The sequence below is a fragment of the Meleagris gallopavo genome, chromosome 22 (assembly GCF_905368555.1).
Source record: "Meleagris gallopavo chromosome 22, MGAL_WU_HG_1.1, whole genome shotgun sequence".
Classification (NCBI taxonomy): Eukaryota; Metazoa; Chordata; class Aves; order Galliformes; family Phasianidae; genus Meleagris; species Meleagris gallopavo.
In genome coordinates, this window is record NC_139425.1 from 10,860,679 (window position 1) to 10,882,821 (window position 22,143).

General features: G+C 52.0%; 1 protein-coding gene across 1 annotated transcript in view; it reads right to left on the reverse strand.

Moving 5' to 3' along the window:
- Positions 1-22,143, reverse strand: part of CDH22 (cadherin 22) — a 57,778-nt gene that overhangs the window by 25,159 nt on the left and 10,476 nt on the right. The window contains exons 2-4 of the mRNA XM_085241701.1: positions 10,587-11,545; positions 6,171-6,465; positions 2,428-2,547 (exon numbers count right to left, since the gene is read on the reverse strand). Coding sequence (XP_085097827.1) covers positions 2,428-2,547; positions 6,171-6,465; positions 10,587-10,811 — 640 coding nt within the window. The 5' untranslated portion in view covers positions 10,812-11,545. The remainder of the gene's footprint in view (positions 1-2,427; positions 2,548-6,170; positions 6,466-10,586; positions 11,546-22,143) is intronic.

Consider the following 22,143-nt stretch of genomic DNA (forward strand, 5'->3'; position numbering starts at 1 on the left):
GCAGCAGCAAAGCACCCTGTGTGCACTGACTGCAGCTTCCTCCAAGAGGAACCCTGCTGCCACAGAGCAGTGCAACGCAGCTCTGAGTGACAAAGAGCACGTGAAGATCAGCTGCACCCTATTGGCACACCGAGAGTGAAGAAGGAAGGCAGCACAAAGCCTCAATATAACAAATGCCTGCAGGGTCCTGCTCGTCTCCCTCCAAAAAGCCTTCCAAGACAAGACATGGGATTTCAGGCCTTACTGAGCTGTAGGACTGAGCATAGCATGCTCTGCTGGCATACTGGCAGGTTAGGTCCTGCCTTTGAAAGCTCTGTCAAATCCAACACACCTGCTGAATGCTAACACTGGTAACAGCCAGGAATGAGAGACAAACCGAGCAACATACAGAATCACAGAATCACAGAATGGCCTGGGTTGGAAGGGATCTCAAGGATCACAAATCTCCAACCCCCCTGCCACATGCAGGGCCACCAACCTCCCCATTTGATGCTAGACCAGGCTGCCCAGGGCCCCATCCAATCTGGCCTTGAACACCTCCAGGGATGAGGCATCCACAACCTCTCTGGGCACACACAGTGTGCATCCTGTATCCAAGTGTGCAAATCACACCCATACACACAACACCCTCAGTATGAAGTACAGTGCAAAGACAAAGAAGAAAAGGAGAACTGGAGCTGGAAGGAGTCATAGAATGGCTTAAGTTAAAGGGGACAATAAAGACCACCCAGCTCCAACCCCCTGCTGTGGGCTGGTTGCCCCCTGTCCCCTGGATCACTCATAGCTGTCCAGGCAGCAGTGCCAGCACCGCAGGCTCAGGCAGGGCATGAGGGAGCATAGGAGTGTGTGGACCTGCAAGGAAAGGTGGAGAAGGAGGTCGAAACCAAACAGGGAAAACAAATTGCTCTTCATTATCGTATATTATGAGAAATGTAACATTCCAGGTTTTTATGGTTCTTTTTATGGCCATTAATAACAATGGTGGCTTTGAAGAGTGATGCTTCTGTTATGGATAATTAAATCTTATGATCAGGGAAGAAGCCTGGCCACCCATAGCAGGCAGGGCAGGACTCCCATTGGAACAATAAAACCTTTCCAAGTTTGGAGGGGGAGCAGGATGGGGTTCACCAGGGGGATGCTCCAGCTCCTGACTGGTGCCAAAGGCAGACACAGAGATCACACCCCGCTCAGCATGGCCAGCCCTGTCCCTGCCTCCTCCAGCAGCACAGCCACACACGGCACTGCTGGCAGAGGGGCATACAGCTGCACTGCTGTGGAGCTGAGGATGGCTGCTGCAGACTGTCAGCAGTTTTGCTCTTATGAATCGCAAGCAGAACCGTAAATCAACCCCGGCGGTGTACGAAACAGCCAGTGTATGAACAGCCAGCTTGAGAATTAAGACACAAAAAGTCAAGGAATCCAGAAGCTTGGTCTCCTGGAGTGACATTAATTCTCACCACAGTCCCACAGGGCGCATTTTACTTTATGCCTTAATACGGCAGCATTAATGTTGTTGCAGGGAGCTGAGCCTCTGCACGTCCCGGCTTGTGCATTTTGCTCCCAGCGGTCCCTCTCCATTCCAGCAGCCCCGTTCTCAGCCTCCACTCACACAAAGCTGTCTCAGACAAGCAGGATCCCACACACACTTGAGTTTTCAGTATTTAGCTCGTTGTCTCCTCGCAAATAAAAGGAAAACCAAGCAAATGTGGGAGAGAAGGCAGCCAGGGGCGGATCTCACCAAGGTTCCCTTTGGTTCAGCAATAGGGTGGGGGCACTTTGCAGCCCAGCTTTCCAACCAAAGCTGCAGCTGCTTGGTGCTCTTGTCTTTTGACAATTTTTCATTAAACTGAAGGTACTTTACTGCATGCTTTGTACCTTAAATATCTCTTATTAGCATTTGAGTGTCTTCCCTCCTTAGAAAGCTTGCAAGGTTCCCATTAAGGGTAATGAGAGTCACACTCCTGGGAGGCAAGGAGAATATATACCCCAACATCTCCCGGTTATGGTCTACTCTAACCAGTATGTCAGAGCATCATCTGCTAGGGATTTATTAGTGATGCATTTTACAACGGGCTCTATTACACATTATTAAGGAACGGAGCAGCTTCCACTGTTCTTTCATTAAATATTAATAGAGCATTTATAAACCGCTCCTTAATTTGAAGTGTTACCTTTAATCAAAGCCCTGGCGATAACAACGTGGCCTTTGGTAAAGCCCCTCTGGTAGTACTTAAACCTTTCCCAGATTTTACGTGCCCAGGGGTGCACTCACTCTGCAGTTGGTGCGGGCGGGGGGGTGCAGCTCTGGCAGCTGCAGTTTCTCCCCAGCACTGCTGCCCATCCCAGCGCTCAGCCTGCTGCTCACTGTGCAGACACGCATTGCACCCCCAGGATGAGGTCCCCTGCAGCTCCCTGGGTGCTGCTCACCCGTTTTGCTGTCCACGGTGAAGTGCTGCTCGCCCTCCAGCACGCTGTAGACGATGCGGGCGCTGCTCCCATATGTGGGGTCGTCGGCATCGGAGGCCATCACCTGCATCACAGAGGTGCCTGCAGCAGGGATGAGAAGAAAAACAGGAGATGTGGATCTCTTAGAGCGTGTCCAGAGGACATCCAGAAATACGGCCCCCTTCGTCCCACGGAGCAACAGGAGGATGGGACTGTGGGCCACCTCAGAGCAGGACATGCTCTCTAGATCAGCAGGTGGCTTTGCTCCCAGCAGTCATCTCACATTTTAGGGCAGCTGCAGGGGAGGAAGAGCTATTGCCTGTCCAGAGCCAGGCACTGCACCATGTCGTCATGCTCCACACGTAGCAGGGCAGAAGGACCATAAATTGGATAAAAGTCCATCAAATGTCTGCAATTAAGTTATCGATTTCCAACGCTGCCTCACTAAACTGGGTGCTTCACTCCAGCTGTCCCTGAGATGGCTTTAATTTGACATCATGTTCAATTCGACTGAAGCAAGACCCAGGACATGAGAACGGCCTCAGGAACAAAAGAGCCGAGGTCCTCAAAGGCGACAGAAATGAGGAAGAAGCTGCTAATCCCACCTACAGACAGCCCTGAGAAAGGAGAAGACCTGTGAAAGTCCACCTCCAGCAGCAGCCTCCTGAAGGGCCAAACCCACAGATGCTGCTCCCAGCCCTGCTCTCCAGGCACAGCACATATGATATCAGTTTTCTGACCCCACGATAAGCACCTCATCCTGCAGAGCCGTGTACCCTGGATGGATGCCAAAGGGCAGCAGTTCCATCCGAGCGACCTGGAGGCTACAGAAGGGGAAACCCCGACTGTACCAACAATACCATTCAGCTTTCAGGGCAGTGCAATCCTCAGCACATGCCCACTTGCTGCCCCAGCCGCTGCCAGATGCACACGAGCGTTTTGAGCATTTTCTATTAAGAAAAACCCATCAGACTGCCTGCAAGCGTTCTGGCTGCACGTTAAACAAAGTCTTTTCCTCTGCTTCTAGTGTGGAGATTAAACAATTTCTCTTCACAGTAATCAGTTTTGCATTCAGCCAGCTTTGCGATGGAGCCAGGGTTTGACCCCGAGTTCCTGTCTGCACAGCCAAATCATCTCTAATCTTGGTGCTACACAGAGAAATGAAAGCAAAATGCATCGAGGGAGAAGAGCTGCTCTGACAGAAGGATCCACATTTACCACCATGCCAGCTACCAGTCGCTCTGCGTGCTCCCCAGCCCAAAAGCCAGCTCTGGGCTATGCAACCTGCTCTGTGCAGTGGAGATGTTTTGCAGGAGGTAGTGTGGATTTGGGCTCATGCCTGTGTGCGGCAGACAGCTGTTAAGCAGACCCCAGGGAGCTCGGGGAGAACACAGCTAATTTTAGCATCTCCTGTTACAAGGTGAAACTCCTGCCGTTCCCCAGCAGTCGGTTGGGTCCATCTCTGCAGATCTGGGTCTGCAGAGACCTTCAAGACTGACTTGATTCAGCTCAGCCCTGTGGGGGTGATGGGCAGTGGGGTGGGCACCCAGCAAGGGCTGCAGCCTCAGGGCTGAGCTCTGTGCAGGAACAGAGCACAGGGCCAATGTGAGACTCCCAGCCACCGTGTGGGAGTTTGTGCAATTCCCTCATTATTCGTTATTCCCTCTTAGGCACCGGGAAGTCAAATGACTTTCCCTCCCAATTAGTACTCCTTCATTATGCAAATAATGTCCTTTGATCTGTTCCTGCTGTCACAGAGCGGATCTGACCGTATTTGTTTTACTTCTCTTTATGCTCCAGGAAGGGACCCACCTCCGGGAGCTGGAACTGTGCTTCTGGCAGGGAGCTGCAGCTGATTGCTGCCACCAGAGACAGCAAAGCCACCCACATGGCCAGCCTTCAGCACGAGCCCCACGGAGGTCTGGGAGAGCAAGCAGGGGTCACTCTTCACTTCTCAGCTCAGGTTGCAGAGTGGCAGATGGGGAACGAAGAGCAGCTCCCTGCAAACCACACCTGAGATGGAGAGCAGCCCTGCTCCCTGAGCGAGCCATCCCAGAAGAGCATAGCTGAATCAGGGACATTCATCCAGGTCATCCAGGAAGATGGAGCAACAGACAAGCACTGCCAGCAGGTCCCCAGCCTTTGACCTTGATGTCACAACCAATTCCAGCTGCCCAGCCTTCCTGACCCTGCTTTGCCACTATAGGGGGTTGCCTTCATCCACACCCAAAATGGCAGCAAGGTTCTCTGCAGCTCCATGCCCAGTGGAGGAGCTTGCAGCAGCACCATGTGAAGGTGCTGTGAGAAGCAAACCCTGCTCGTTAGCTGGGCTGCTGTGCAGGAGCCCTTCCACCTCCCGGGCTGGCCAGGCTGCAGAGGGCTCGGAGGCTGCCACAGGCAGACAGACTACAGCCCAGTAAACTCTCAGCTCCAGCTCCCCCCGCTCTGAGCATGCAGCTTGGAAGCACATCCCACGCCGTTCACAGCACTTCTCTTTACTTTTAACTTCTGAGTATTTTAATTTGCAGGAATCGCCTCCTTTCATGTTGTGAAACCGTGATTCTTTCTTGCTCTGATCTCCAATTTCGCATAGAAACTGTCTCCTTTGATATGTCTTGTTCACATCAGTCTGTGATCAGGCAGCTCCATAATTGTTAGCGTTTTTTAAAGAATTAGGATCCTTGTCTAATACTCAGAGTTGAAGATTCTTTGTTTTTTAAAAGTAGTTCAAGCAAAATAGATTAATTTATTTCTTCCTCTTGGGAATGGGATGCCTCCTCCTCTGCTGCCCACATGCTGCCTTTCATTGCTCCAGGAACATGTGGCTGCAGTTCAAGGGGTCACCATCTGACTCAGGAGAGGATTAGTGCAGGTAAATGGAAGAGGATGGAGAGCCCAGGGTGCTTTGGGAGAGTCTGCTTCCCCATCCACCAACAGGAACCCAGGCAGCAGCTCCTGCACATCTGCAGCCACCCCCAGCTCAAACAGTGCTGCATCCTCTCCCTGTGTCCCTCCCAGCACTCAGGGGAGTGCAGCTCGGTGCCCCACTGCCATCCCTGGCAATGGATGCTTATGGCACACATCCCACCTGCAGCTCAGCACAGCACCAGGCTGACGGGCAGTGGTGTGTTGAGGGGGGTCAGGCCAGCGGTAGCACGGAGGAAACCACTTCTATTACATCAGGCATGAATTTCCTGACCTCAGCAATACCGGGCCTCTTGGAGGGAAGCCAGAAAGTGGGCGAGAGGGTGCAGCAGCACTGCCACGGATGCTGAAGGGGATGGAGAGGCAGCCACAGGGCTTTGAGGGCATCAGGGGACAGAGAGCAGGCACTGAGACACAGGGGGACAGATGGCACTTGGGCTAATCCAGGTACCCACGGGCTCCTTGGCACGTAAGGGCTCTTCCTACCCCTGCCCACAGCACCTGGGAGCTGAGGGCTGAACAAAGCCAGGGCTGAGGCACAGCGGGCATCTGGCACCTCCCTGACCCATCCCCAGGGCACAGCTTAGGGCTGGGGCTGAGCGCACAGCCACGGGCTGGCAATCGGCTCAGAGGATTTATCCACTTGTTTTTCCTTAAGCTACCTTATTTATTTGTCCCTCTCGGCTCCTCAGCTCTGCTCTCAGTGGGAATCCCTATGATTTACAGCCTGGTTTGTGGGGTACGGCAGGCTCAAGGTTTAGTGGCAGAGATGGAAGCTTCTCACCCACCAGGACACCTACCGATGGGGGACAGCTCAGCCACGCTGCCGATGTAGGGCCCCTCCAGGAAGCGTGGCTCGCTGTCGTTGATGTCCTGCACCTTGATGATGAACTCAGACTCGGGTTCCAGCAGCTGGTCAGTCTGCCTGTCACGGGCCTGAGCCCGCAGCGTGTAGAAGGTTTTCTGCTCCCGGTCCAGGCGTTCGGTGGCGTGGATGTCACCTGTGATCTCATCGATGAGGAAGATGGTCCCCGCGCCCTCCCCGGAGATGGTGTACTTGATGGAGCCGTCCCCCTCATCCGAGTCTGAATGGATCTGCCAGGGAAAGAGCAGAGGTAGGAGCAGGCAGGGGATGCTGCACATAGGAGGGCACAACACACAGCACCATCAGTTCTGCCTTTGCCACTCTGGGCTTAGCAGGTCCCAAACGCTGCCAATACCCACTCATACCAAGAACCAAGCTGCAGATCTCGCCACAGTGAGGCCAGGAGATGTATGGGAAGGACAGCTCACCAACAGCCCCCTAAAAAGAGGTTACCCCATGGCAAGGACTCAAGATCCAGTGCGGGGCCGTTTCTCCCAGGCTGTGCAGCAAACCGGGTAGGAATGCAGCTCAGGTTGGGGTTATGGAGCCCGTGGCAGAGCTGACGCTGCCAGACATCGCTCCTGAGCAAAGCCTGCAGTGAAATGAGGCGAGACGGGCTGTGCCGAATGAAAAACAGACCCTGGGGAAGGTGCTTTTTGTAGCCAGTCTCCGTTTCATTTTCTAATTAAGGCAACGTTTGAAATTAGGAAAAGAAAGGGTAAACAGAAGCTCCTCCTGGACCGGGAGCTGACTGGAATCCAGGCCAGACGTCCAGAGATAATTTTATTGGTGGCATTAAGCTGAGTTATGAGGTTTTTACAATCTAGCCACTTATGAGAAATCTATTAACAGTAACTGGACAGGCAGAATGCATCTTGACAGAGAGCAGCACGGGCGTTAATTGGGACAATCCATAACAGGACAGGGACCCGCAAGGTTTCATCAGCTGTCTTCATTTGCTCCCTGCAATTTCTGCTTAGAATCAGCAAAGTTCTCCCACCAACTCAAAAAAAAAAAAAAAAAGGAAAAAAAAAAGAAGAAAAAAGCTGTCCATTAATCGGCTAATGAAATATGAAAATGTTTATGGGCCATTCAATCTTCCAAACTGCAGTTCTATAATCCACCTTTCAGACACACAGCTCTACCAGCAAGAATTTATATCAGAGCTGCCTCTTTTTTCTTTTCTTTCCTTTTTTTTTTTTTTTTTTTTTTATGATGCCTTCATTGTATTTATCTTGTTAGATACAGTTTATATATTTATTTCATGAGAGAGGTGCCTGCACTTTGGACAAATCAATGCATTTCATACATTACCATATTAATTCGCATCTGAAGCAGCTTCCCAGGCCCCCCCAGCACTCAGACCTTCACTTAGAGCATGGCTGTGAGCCCTGCAGTGCCACTGGGGGCCCTACAGTACCAATGGAGGTCCCACAGCATCAACAGGGGTCTTCCAGTGCCAATGGGGGTCCCACAGCATCAACGGGGGTCTTCCAGTACCAATGGGGGTCCCACAGGATCAATGGGGGTCTTCCAGTGCCAATGGGGGTCCCACAGCACCAACGGGAGCCCCACGCCATCCAATCACAGCCCCACATGGATCAGAGCACCCTAGGGGATGGTGTGCAGAGCATCCTGCCCTAGAAACCCACACACCTCTCCAACTGGGGGGTGCTTACCAACCTGTCCATGTTATTAATATCCCTGAAGTTCATGATTACCCCATCAGCAGTTGAGCTTTTCTGACAAAGTTGCACCTGTTCTGCTCAGCACAGGTAGCAGAAAGCTGCGCTTTCCTGCTGAACACCAGGCTGGTGATTAATAATTAGGGCAGAGATCAAGCACCCAGCACCACGCTGAGCTCCCAGCACACCCTCTTTACATATTTGCTCACCGCCAACTGCTCGGAGCAGACACCAGCATCCCCGCAAAGGGGAGAGCAAGGAAGAAAAATGGAGCTTGGGCTCAAGGGGCCGTACAGATTGATTTACAAGGGAAGATTAAAAGACCTAAATCTGTGCTGCTTGGCTAAACAACAACTAATGGGGGAGGGCTGGAAAACTGACTGCAGACATCAGGGGGAATGCCGCAGAGCGGATCCCAGGGCGCTCCCACGGCATTGCTGCACCTTTCCTGGGAGCTCTGGGCTGTGCTGTGTGCAATGGGACCCCACCAAGGGGACCCCCCTGTGCTCATTGCAGGGACAGCAGTGCCACAGCCGCCAGCGCATCCATGGGTCCAATTGCTCCTATCTGTTCTACGGGAATACAGTTCCCTCGTCCCGAAGAGCCAAACCCAGGAATTTCACAGAGCCATTAATTACTTGCTAATAATTAAATCGAAATTAAATGTGAACAGAGGTGCACGTTCCTTATTAAAAGCGATTAAACAGAAAGCACAGATACACAAATAAAAAATGACTCTGGGGCTGGAAAAGAAAGAAAATCAAATAAAAACTAGCCCGTAATAAAGGCACACTTTGTTTGCTCCAACTCATAAAGCCCGAGTTCATCAATTTTCTTTAAATATTAGCAACTTAATTAAATCTGCTTTTTTCCCCCTTTAATCCTCCCCTCTATCTAAAATAGATCTGTCCACATGCAGAAGTTTGTAACTAGTGCTGACCCCATAATTCTATTTAAAAAAAAAAAAAAACACAAAGAAATCCACATCAAACTGACAGCGGCCTCAGGGGAAATTACAGTTCAGAGGAAGGATTAGCTGGAGAACCCAGATTTCAGGGAAATGGTATCGGCCTTTGGAAGAGCACACGGAGGTGTGCGAGGAGCATCTGTGGAGGGCGCATCCCATGGGCACCGTGAGCTCCCTGCACTGCCTCCCCACTGGGCATCAGTGACTCCCATCTGTGGGTTCTGGTTGCCTTCAGCCCCAGGGAGCACCACCAAAAGGGAACTGTTCACAGCCCGGCTGCTTGTTCTAAGCAGGGTGGGTGATGCTTCACATCGAATGATGTGAAAGGGGCTGTAAAATGGGTTAGTTTTAGGTTCCCGGGTTCATTTTGGAGATGAGGCTGTTGCTAGGCTACCTCTGGAGTTTGACAGGGCCTGATGCTTCCAGTCACCTCCCAGGGGAGCTGTGAATTAACTGTAACCGCATCGAGCGTCGCGGCGGAGGAGTGCGGCTTTCGAGTGTCTGCTGAAATGGACACAAATCACGGCTGAAATTCCACCTGGCCTCCAGCCAAAAAGCCCATTTTCGAGACTCCTCCAGACTCATAACCAGACAGCCGAAGCCATCAGGCAGCCCTGCTGCATGAGCTCTTGCTTGGGTGTTTTCCTTTGGGGAGAGTCCATGCCCCCATAGGAGCAGCTCTCCCCTGGGTTGGGCCCAGCAGCCAGCGCTGCTCTTTCATTAGTACACAGATGACATCCTTCCAGCACCACGGGACACCCTATGCACAGCTATCAGAGAAGGACAAAGCACAGCAACCCCAAGGCAGACAGCCTCAGGAAGCCAGGGCCACGTGTGTGCCCATCCCAGCAGGACTGGCACTGGGGTAAGTGCGGTGGCACAGTGCAGATCCCAGACAGTGCCCCACAGCACCTGCACGCTGGGCACACCTCTGGTGAGCTCTGTACCCAGTGCTGGCCCTCAGAGCCCCTACACACCTGCACTGAGCTCCTTTGCACCGCACTCTGCAGGTCAGCCTGAGATGCCTCAGCCCCACACCAACCTCACCCTGACCATGGGATTTCCATGCCATGACCGCAGCGGGGCATCCACTTTGCCAGCCCCGGTCTGCTCAGATGATTAGCATGGAAACAGCTGCAGCTCACAGGTCCAGAAACACAGTCCTTCCAGAACCAGCAAGGAGACTCAGGGAGGGGCAAGGAAACGCACCCAGCACACCACCCCCATACTGAAAGAGCTGCAAGACAGGGAACTGACCATCCTGAGCAGGTCAAGGCTATGCTGTTTGCAGCAGTCTCTGGGGCAGGAAGGCCCTGGGTGCTCCATCAGCACTGCAGCATGCAGACAACAAAGCAGAGTAGAGTAAGCAGGTGCTCACCCCGCTGGCCTGGCCTCCTAGAGATGAGGCTGAGCTTTCCCTGCTGCCTTCGTGACACCCAGCACTGCATCCCTCCTCACACTTGTGAGAGCTTTGTGCAAAAGAGGGAGATGACAGATATGGATTTGGGTGTGTTCCTTCCCTAGGCCCATGGGAGAACATTAAACTCACCCAGGAAATCGCCAGGCTCACGCTATCCCAGTCCATCCCCTGGCTGCTGCTCTGCCAGTGTCCCTTCACCTCACCAGGCTCAGCCATGCTGCAGCACACCCTGTTCTGAACAGGCTCGGCCATCCCCAGGGAGACACAGGGTTGCCTTACCTTCCCCACATACAGTGGCTCCGTGCCCGTGTACTCCTCCACCACAAAGAACTGGTTCCACACCCAGCCACGCTTCACTCGCCCACTGGCCAGCAGTGTGGGATCCCCCGGCTGCCCCAGGTCAGGACCCTCTGCCGCAGTGTGCACTGCCCAGGCCCCCAGCTCCTGAATGGCACAGAGCAGCAGCAGCATGGTCCAGCAGCAGCCCTGCAGACCCTTTGCCATCGCACTCTAGGAGGCTGCATGAGCTGCAGATTTCGGACAGGCAATTGGCATCCTTATGGGGAGAGGAGGAGTAAAGTCAACACTGGCAGCGTGGGACTCACTGGTCACTGCAGCATCCCCATCCCTACAGCATGCCACATCCTGCAGCTGGACACCTCCTGTTCCAGCTGGCTGCAGTCTTGTCTGCAACTACAGGTGTCCTGGGCTGCCTGCTGCTAGTTCAAAAGCAGTCAGCGCTGGTGCCTTGGAGGCTGCTCCTGCGTCTCCTGAGAAGAGTCTGGCAGCTGGCATTTGTTCTTGGGGACAGGGTTGCACAGATCCAGGATCAGCTGCAGCAGCCGTGCCTGGGAGTGGGGTCACACACAGCTCAGTGCCCACCCCACAGGCAGACAGCTCCACGGCCACACACAGCACGCCGCTGCCCCAGACCAGCATCCGCAGGGAGCACAGCACAGCTTCTCCATGGAAAGGTTCACAGATGAGTTAAGTGGACGAGGTGCTGCAGGCAGCCTCTGTTTGTCCCACGGTGGCCCTGCAGCACTGCATGAGGGGTCCAGCAGCACAAGGGCCCGTGTCGCACGCTCTGCTCATGAGCCCATTTGTAAATCCCGTCTTCAAGGGGGTGATATCCCAGCACCTGCCGAAGGATCCTTGGCCCAGCTGATGCCGGTCGCTTCCATCCTCTGCTGGCTCACACAGAGAGGTGTAGGGCAGCCAGCAGCACTCCTGGGAGCCTGGAAAAGGCCAAGTGTCAGTGCTGATGCAAGAGAGGGGCTCCATGCTTCCCGCTGCCCCTGCGCCCTCAGTTGGTACCTCCCCCCCGCCCTGCCTCGGGGTGTCCCACTGCATTGCCCGGCCCCACTGGTCCTGCAGGAGGGAGGCTGGCAGAGCTCTGTCTGCAGGAGCTGCTGGCTCTCCAGCCCCTGCCACCAGTCCCGTGTTCCTGGCGCCTCATTTCTCTGCCAGTGAGCTCAGAGAAAGGCAGCTGTTCAAGGGCTCATCACCTGGATGACTTTAAAGCACTTTTTTTTTTTTTTAAAAAAAAAAGAAAGACCTCTGAAGTAAGCTTCAAGCCACTCATAAGGTGGTGAGGATGAAAATATGAGAGCACTTGGTGAGAGGGAACTCAATAAGGGTGGGGAAAAGGCATGCAGCACCCATACCTCCCTCCATCAACACCCTGAGCTTCCACCAGAGCTCCACAACACCCACCAGGCACAAAACGTGCTCATCTTCACTGGTTGGAGGAGTTAATCTCTTGCCACCTGTTATTCTGAATAGCAGAGGGAAAGTAGATGGACAGAAAGGGGGGTCAGTCCTGGATCACATGTATGAGGCACCAGGTATAGCTATCTGCTTCCCAGTGAAGGGCATTGAGCAGCTGCCTGGACCATGCCCTGCACAGCCCCCTGCAGGACACCAAACAGCCCGAGCAGCCCAGAGAAGGGGCAGCCAGCAAATATCACCGTAGCCCTTCCTTGCCCTTGCCATTTCCCTCCTGTGACTGCACCTACAATGCAAGTCGGTTCCCTACAGCATCCAAGAACTGTCAGTTTCGCAGTTCCCTGTCCAGACAAACACTGAGAAGCACAGGGCTGCTGACCCGAGGAAGTGCCAGGCATCATTCAGAGCTGCCTACTCCTGGTTTGAGCACAGCATGTCAGGCAATGTATACGAACACATTTGCATACAAGGGCTCACTCATATTTCATGCACACAGCTAAGAGTCCTCATGCCATCACTCCTTTCTATCCATATCTGTGCCTCATTTGGGTCTACACGTGCCAGGTTCCCCTCAATGTACACATGCCACGTTCCACGCACACATGCACATATCAGCTCTCACACGTGCAAGCCCTGTGCACTTCATGCTCCAAGAAGCACAGAGTCCCCAGTGCATTTTTTTGTTAGGAGCCATGGTGCAGAAGCTCTAACATTCCTGCCAGGCTGTTTGTTATTCAGACGTATTCACAGTGGCCCCGTAAGGTCGTCAGTGATGGCAAAGCTCCCTCTCGCAGCCGCTGCCCCACGAGGACAGGTTATTCCTGCCAACGTAAAGGGCAGGAATCCCTATAAACAAACACCACAAAGCATTTTACAAAGCAGACTACATCTAGGGGAGTAGGATGATCTGTGGGTGGGTGATGGGCTGACTTGTTCCCTCCCACTGTTAGGAGTCTGGCAGCATAAAGCGACTGCTCCCTTCATGGGCCAAACACAGATGTGAAGGAGCTGCCCCACCTGCAGCAGGCTTCAAGAACAGAGATTCACAAAGTAACAGGACGCATACAAATCTCTTTTTATCATTCCTGCATGGATACAGAGAAAATACAAATAACAAGACACAGAGCTTCACTGCCACAAACAGCATCTCTCCAATTTCTCATACCTGAGAAATCTGTAGTTATTTTTGAGCGAGTTCCCCCGACAGCGAGAGATGTCAGCAGACTGAAGTTGTGCCAGAGTGAGAGCTTTGGGTCAGCACCCAGTACATGCAATATGCATGGGAAGAACACCCAACCCAGCATCTCTGCTCTTGCTACTCCCCAGACAATGCCTCCAGATGTGCCCAGAATCCTCCTACTAATGGACTGTACCTGATCAACATAGCTGCTGCTAGAAGCAGAACTACTGTGTATGTACATGTTCTCAAGGACTGCCACATAAGCAGAGCATTAGGGAGAGGCCATCACCAGCTGTAGCAATCTCCCCTTGTGCCCTGAGGCCATCCAGGCTGCACTGTGTGATTCATAATACCCTGCAGAAGCCTTACCAGGCAGCAACAGCAGTACAGACATAACAGTTCTGAAGACCTCCTCACCAACTAAATCCAAAACAGCATCCACAAAGCAGTAAAAGAACAAGCTAAATGCACATACTGAAGCAAGGCAGAATATGCAAGGGTAGGAGATGCTGCAGTGGGCCAGCATGGCTCCAGCAGAGCTGGCCCACAGTTCCCAAGGCAACTTGCTCAGCCCTGTTGCATCTGAGCACTCCACAGAGCAGCTCTGGCACGGCGAGGAGAGCCCTGCTGGGCGCGCATGGGCTGGGCTGCCGTTGCTGTGGGAACCACAACAGTGTGCTCTGAGTCCCAGCCATTATGCTGTGTTTTACATTTAACAGATTTCTCATCTTACATCTATGCCTGAACTAATGTGGTTTGCTAGTGGCTACCTCACACTGACAAAGTTCAGCTCCATTCGGCTGAGCGATCTGCAGGCTGTGTGTGGTCACAGCACATCCCAGTCCCAGTGCACCTCCCAGACACTCAGATCCCAGATTCTACTCACCCCACTGTGAGCCCCAGACCTTAGGGCAGTGAGCCGCTGGCACAGCTTCCCAGAGAAGCCCTGGATGGAATGCTCCATCCCTGGAGGCATTCAAGGCCAGGTTGGATGGGGCCCTGGGCAGCCTGATGTGGTGGGGGGCAACCAGTTCATGGCGGGGATTGAAATTGTGTGATCTTCAAGGTCCCATCCAACCTAAGCCATTCTGTGATCCTATGATCTTGGTACCCAGAGCCACCTAAGAATACATACCCAGAGACATATCTCTGGCAAGGTTCATTGCCACAGACAAGATTTTCACATTCTACCCAAAAATTTTCATCTGTTCCTCTTCTGTCACAGCTCCAGGCCATGCCTAGGGCCAGCATTGTGTCAGTGCACATTTTTCCTTCCGGCTATCACACCACAGAGCTCTTCCAGGGACAAAGTACCTGAGAGCCCCATATTACAGAGTCATAGAATGGGTTGAGTTGGAAAGAACCCTTAAAGGTCATCTGGTCCAAACCCCTGCAGTTATCAGGGACACCTCTCCAGCCTGAGTGCCTGCAGGGACAGGGCATCCACCTCATCTCTGGACCTGTACTGCTGCCTCACAGCCCTCATTATAAAAATCTTCTTCCTTATATCCAAAGGTTGCCTCTTTCAGTTTGAAGCCATTTCTCTTGTCCTATCACACAGGCCCTGCTCAAAAGCCTGTCCCCTCCCTCATAGCCTCTGTAGATACCTACAGGCTGCTCTCAGCTCTCCCTACAGCCCTCTCTCCTCTGGGCTGCAAAGCCCCAGCTCTCAGCCTGTGCTTGTATGGAAGGTGTGCCATCCCTTGTCCCAAGCTCATGTCTGTACCACAGCAGGATTTGAGGTACCCCACAGCAACACAGAAGGTCCCACACACAGGGACCATGACCAGCATTTATTTCCCCAAATCACTGATGAGCATCCAGCCACAAAGCTGGAGGTGCCATTCCTTCCTGCCACAAACAGCAAAGTGGGAACTACTACTTTCTGCAGCCACTCAGCCTCAGCACAGCATCCTGAGCAGCCTGCAGCCGCACAGCATGCATGCACTCACGTGGCTGTGTGCCCAGGTCCTGCTCTGCCAGGCAGGCTCTCACACCACCCCAACATACCCCCTTCTCCTACCGCTGCTCCCTCATCCCCACTTCCCAATTATCAGCACAGCTCCCCTTCTCCTCCCTGCAAAAGCTTGCACCGTTTGTCGGTGTATATTTGGCACAGCCGTACTGTACATCATGTTGACAGTAGAAATTACATCCTGAGCTTATGTTTTACACTCTGCTCTGTCAGGACTCACCGCAGCCCAGTGATCAGGACAAATTGAATAGCATCCCGTCCGTGTCAATATTTATTTCATTTTACAAATGCAGCCTGGTGCAAGGGAAAGCAGGCAGGGGAGGGGGAAGGCATGGGCAGACAACAACAGGCAGAGGCAGCACTGCTTGCTCCATCACAGCCCTGCAGCCGGGGAGCAGTGCCACAGCAGCGCAGAGCACGCTGACCCAGCCAGCACCAGGTAAACACTACTCAGAGCTCCAAGCACTGCCTTTGCCCACAGTCATGTCGGGAGGACTGCCACACCAGAACCGCTCCCGAGATGAGACCTTATGATCAGCAGAAAACGCAGAGTTGACCGTCAGCTACAAAGGATGCAACAAGGCAGGAAAATCTTCCTTCCCCCATGCCAGAGCAATGCGCACCCAGCAGCACTCAGCTCCTCACCCCGCGTGGCAGAGCATCACCCACTGCACCTGCTGTGCCCACGGCTGCAGCTCCATTGCAAGGGCAGACACTGCTCGTGCCACCCTTGGAAGGCAGGGCTGCCAGGCACAGGGCAGGAGCTCTTTGCAACCTGGGGCTTCTTTGTCTCTCCACAGCCCAAAGGATGTGAGACAGCAGCAGCTTCAGCAAGAGGCAGCGAGTCAGCAAGCTCAGCCCAGCCCAGCCCAGGCCCCTGGGGCTCTATTAACTTTGGCATCACATAGCTGCCATACAGGGAAAGTGGAGAGAAGAGCTTGGAAGTTGCACCAAGAGGTGGCTGCATATGGATGCAAAGCTCAGACACAGCTCACAGTGCTGCTCCTGGCAGGCAGACCTGCAGCCCCTGGAGGCAGCTCAGGACAGCAGATACAAAGGCTCCTGCAGGGCTCCCAATGCACAGCCAGACATGCAGCAGCACTGCAGCAGCAGAGCACGGCTGGAGGTCCTCTCCAACAGGCAAACCTCCAGCAACACCCAGAGCTCTCCACTCTCTGCCCAAGTGTGCCCTTACTCAGGAGCTGGGTGGGACAGCTCTGCCATCTCTTCTTGCATGCAGAGATGACAACAGAGAACAGGAGCCCAGCATGGGGCCCAGCACCACCTACACTCACCAGCTGCTTCAGTCACAAGGGAATAGCTGAGGCCACGTGCAAGTAGGAGCACAGCAGCTCTGGGGACCACACTTGTGCCAGCTCAGAGCAAGGCAGCATCCCTGAGCACAAGCAGGCAGCATGCTGGTCCAGCCAGACTTCTCTGGGAGATGGAGCAGCAAAAAGTCTGCAGTTATTTACCAGCAAGTTCTTGTCTCGTACTGCCTGCAGCTCTGTGCCATGTAACCACAGCTCCTCCTGTTAAACAGGATACAAAGCCCCTTAACGCTGCCCTTCCTGGAACACAGAACCAGCTAGCACTGCTGTCTGGAATATGGAGGCAACACAAGTGCGGCAAGCTTGCTGCAAAGCTTTAAGAAGGTTCATAATCTCCAGGCCTAGGGCTAAGATATGAATTCAGGCTCTCTGGAGCTCACTTTCTCTACTGGATATTGTAAGACAAAATGAGGCAAATAGTGTTTGGTTTTTTTTTTTTTTTTTTTTTTTTTCCCCCTCCTTTCTCCTTTTATGAACTTCTCAAAACCCAGAGAAGAGGGAGGAGGCAACTTCACCATACATGAGATATTGCCAACTCCATAGCAGGCCAAAAGGCAAGAACCTCCCATACCAGCATCCCACATACTGCCTCTGACAATCCCCTCAGTGCCACACCAACCATAACAAACGTGTCAGGCCCAAGCACCCACCGACGTGCCCACATCTTCCTGTGGTTCCTTCCTGGCTTCCAAGAGGCTTTTTAAGAGCATCTCTGTGAGCTGGACAACAGCACGGCCTCAGCTCTATGGGGAACGAGTGCTCTGCACGTTGAGCACAATGGGGACCACCATTCCCTCCGTACCACTACAGTACCACTGCCACAATGAGCAAGTGTCTTTGGCTGGAATATATTACTTCATTGCAAAGTCCACAAGGAACATCATCACGGGTATGAGCAAAGGTGGGGGATGCCAAACCACACCAAGAGTGGCCATGGTCATAACCACTGTACTGCAAGTCCCTATTCCATATCAGATCCCATTTAAGGTCCAGTGTTCTGGTGAAACAAAGCTGGGCATTATATATCTCAGTGATGTGGTGTCACAGAAAGCAACAGCAGGCTAGAGAGGCTGTCAGCACTGCAAGCTCACGAATGCCCCATAGCACCCCTCGGCTGAAATACATTCATGCATGAGGCATACTCTAATCCGGTGCCCTTTCCAGAATCTCAATGCATTTTACCAATCAAGTAATAGAGAAAAGGCTGGAGATATTGATCTGGGTGGCACACAGCATAAATGTGCGTAAAAATGCCAGAGATAAGCGGCCAAGGGATTCAAAACCATAGAAGCCTTTTCACTTACGCAGTGAAAGGCCTTTGTAAAGCAGATGAACTGATCCCGAAGGCAGGACTGTGCAAAGCAATGTTGGATGACAAGGTGCCTTTCTGCACATCTTCTGCCTCAAGCCTCTGCTTTTCTTCTCAGGTGAATCTGCACACACACAGTTCAGGTTAAGTTGTTTTTCTGAAGGAATTTCTGCTTCAACAATGCCTGGGACTGGGTGACTAAGCATCCATTTTTTCCCTCCTTTTTAAGTTCAGTTTAATTATTGTCCCCTTTGATGCTGCCTTGAGAAATTCCAATAAAAGAGTGCAGCAACTGTCAGAGCAGGAGCTATTCACAACCTCTTGGCTTCTCATGCTCAGCCACTTTCTGCTATCAGACACACTGGGAGGAACAGTTATTTGTTAAAGCACTCACACAAGCAGTGTTTGGAAAAACGTATTTTCAAAGTTCTGGATTTATTTTTTCTATTTTTCTTTTCCTCCAAATCATCTTTGGTCCAAGTTTCAAAGAAATTTTAATTGCAAAGAAAATCTCAAAGTCCGCCTTAGGGAAGAGGGTTTTACAGCCATAACGGTTTCGCTCTGCAGCAATTCTTTTCCAAAACGGAATTTTCATGCCTTGTCTACGTGAATACAATACTTTTAATTTGCCTTTAAAAACAAACTCAGAGGAGGTGAAAGCAAAGGCAGCTTCCCGCGGCCCTGACTACATACACAATCTCTGCCCACGTCTGAGAGGAACCGACTCCATGCCAGAAGGAAAGCATGGAGAGGCTGTGTGCCTGCAGCACAGCTGGGCATCGTGCCCCCCCAGCGCCCTGCAGGTGAGCAGTCAGCAGCAGCACTGCTCAGCTGGGCAAGCAATGCACCTCCTGGACAAACTGCTGTCCCAGCTCAGCACAGACATCCCTGCACTGACCGCCAAGGGTCGGATGGGAGAAACCACGGCTCCAGTGAGGATTGCTGTGCATATCCAGATTTGTTCTCCCCATTCAGCACGGCTCCTGCAAGCGCCTGCGCTGCCCACCTGTTGGACACAGCTCTGATAGCCCCTGGTTGCTCCTTCCCATGAAACTGACAAATTGCCTGGAGCGCTAACAAAAAAAGCAGAACAAGGCACTGGTGCACTCAGGGCAGGGCATGGCTGGTTGTCTGCTAGGACCCACCAACTGCTTTGGCAGAGGGAGAATCACAGAACCGTTAAGGTTAGGAAAGATCTCTAATGCCGCCAAGTCCAACCATCCGCCTATCACCAGTGTTGTCCACTATCCATATCCCTCAGTCCCACGTCCACCTTTTCCTTAAATACCCCAGGGACGGGGATCCCACCACTCCCTGGGCAGCCCGTCCAGTGTATCACTGCTCTGAGAAGAAATTCTTCCTGATATCCAACCCGCACCTTCCCCGGCACCACTTGAGGCTGTTCCCTCTTGTCCCATTGCAGGTCCCCAAAGGCTGTGGAGCAGAAGAATCTGCTCTCAGCAGCAGATGGGAGACAAAACCAAGAGGGCAAACAAAAACAACAAAAGAAAAAAACCCAAAAAGACACATCCCACTGCCACAAGTCCAAATCTGACAAAGATCTGACAAATCTGACAAAGAAAGGGAAAAAACAAGCAGTGAATTCAATCATGACCTGCCAGAAAGTGCCAAGGGGGCCCACATAGGAAGCAAAATCCATAAAGGAGAGGAGATTATCCCAGTCAGGGCTATCACAAGGAACTTCTGAAGGGTTGGACTGAGCCAAGGGAACCGGCCAAACTGCGACTGAAAGGCGGTGCCAAATTGGCTTTAATGCAGAGGTGAAGCTGAAAGAGAGTACATGAAGGAGATGCTTGTTTCTAGACGGGAAGGCAAACAAGGTGACATTGCTGTTCCTACCTGTAGCACTGGACATTAACCCAGCACCTCCCTGCCCACTGTCCCTCCATCCACTGCAAACCAGCAGAGAGAAGCAAGGAACAGCCCCAGTGCTGGGCTGCCCAGTGCAGGGTGAGAGGAATCAAGGCTGACAGCCCCGACAAGTAGGCACCTGGATAGGAATTAAAGGACAGATTAAAATAAAAGACACAAAACGGAATTCTTAGACTTTGACAAATGTGGAGGGAATTGGGTACTTTTAATCAAATGTTTGGCAGATGTATGAATTATTTATCACTCAATATCGTGTGGTTAAACAGAAGATGTTCACAGCTTTCTTACCTGCATCTCTACCTCCCATGCAAGTCTCCACAAATTCCTACAGAAACAACATGTGGGCATTACTGAGCCAGAAGGGCTCCAAGCAGCTTCCTTCTCTTTACTGCTCAGGGTCCGAGGGCAGGTTCAGTCCTCTGGTTAAATAAATGCTATGGCAGACACATGTCACCCTTGGGAAGGTCTTGCTGCTGTCAACTCTTCTTTCCCATGCATTTTTTTTTTTTTTTCTCCACAATAAGGCAGTGGCACAGAGATGAGGTGGGTGCCCCATTCCTGCAGGCACTCAGGTCAGGCTGGGGGGCTCTGAGCACTGATGGAGCTGTGGGTGTCCCTGTGCACTGTCTGGGGATGGACTACGTGGCCTTTTAAGGTCCAGTCCAACTCAAACCATTCTATGATTCTCTTTGATGCTCTTAGCAATTTTGTCCCTGGAAACCTCTCTGTCCTATGGTAGGATGCACGTCACCTCCTTCCAGCACACACGGCACCAGGGAAGTCCCCTCTCAATCCAAAGCGGTACCGTTTCGAGATGGTGGGACCAAAGGCAGCATAAGGTCACACAGATTGAAGCCAGGAGGACATAAGGGAGAAAAAGAGAGCAGCGAAAAGCAGGACAAGACTTGGGGAAGTTGCACCACAGGGCTCACGCCTGCAGCTTTGGCAGTGCTTTCCGCCCATGTAATAGGATGATCAGCTGCATGCAGCCCAGATCAGAAGCAAGCATTGACTTTGTTGCTGGCACCTCAGGCCAAAAGCAGCCTGTGAAGATGCGAGTGACTTCCTCAGCACCTCAGGACAAGCTCTGCAGCAGTAAACAGCTGTCAGGAAGATGGAAGAATGAGAGTAATTAGTCTCTTTAACGCCAATTTCAGCCTGATCTTTCACACTTAAGAAAACTGTTCCAATGCTTTTCTTATTTTCAGAGGAGCTCATTAAATAAGAATTAGAAGCAAGATAGTATAACAGATAAGAACATTATTTCTGCAACAATAAACCTGCCAAAATCCACTGCTTTGCAGCTGCACTGCTTCTCAGGCTGCCCCTGGAATGTCCATCCGTGTGATGTACCAGACTGGTGCCATCACCATCACATTGCTACCTGGGCTGTACCACCTCAGGACAGGGAATGTTGGTTTGGGGAAGGGGCTCGGGCCCAAACCTTTCTGTTCTCCAGAAACCACTCAGCAACCACAGAGGGGAAAGGAATCTCAGCACCACACCAGTTTGGGAACCTGGAGATGAACATCGTGCAGCCTCACTCCTCAAAGGGGAAGAAAATATGTTTTGTTACGATGCAGCATTGCTCAGAGAAATCCAGAATTGGCAGGAATCCCCGGTGGCTGAGTCACTTCCTTGGGAAGAACTTTTCAGGTAGACTTTTGCAGTCCTGATGGCTGAGAGCTGGCTTCTCCAGAAAGAGCACAGCAGGGTTGAGCTACCACCACACCTCTCATCTCCACCCTGCAGGCACACAGCTGAAGGCAAAGTGCCCCAGAAACACAGCTGTCCAAGTAAAAGCCAAGCAATGAGCAGAAAGGGCAGAAAGCCCTTTCCTTGGAGGGGAGGGGTCCCTCAGATATGGGGCTCAGTCAGGGAAGTAACACAGTCCTACCACAAACCAAAAAAAAATTCATACTAATGCAAAATCAGAAGCTTTTGGCATCTTGTCTGACAGAATCAAATTTTTATATCCTTCCATGCCCAATAAATTCTGTTCACAAAGAACAAGAAGAAAAAAAGAAGTAGTAAAAGCCTTAATAAATGCTGGAAGAGCAGGGAGCTCACACCGACTCCCAGCCCAGCGTAGCTCCTGGATAATCTAGGCAATAGTTTATTTTTCTCTCCAGTATCATTTTCCCAGCTTGATCTCTACTGTCGCAGTATGATGGTTTCACCCCATTAGCCTTGCTTAAAAAAGTGATCCCAGGACTGTGAGTGTTATTGCCCACATAAATCAGGAGGCTTTGAATACGGAGCACCTTTAAATAAACAGCTGATGGAAGTGAAGTTCCGGGATCATTATTAATAGCTTTTCATTTCTGTGTCCGCTGTGCTGTGACATTCTTTCCCAGCAGAAAGCCTCCGCTTCCTATCCCCAGTACATCTGATCCCATGAGTCCTCCAGTCGGAATGAA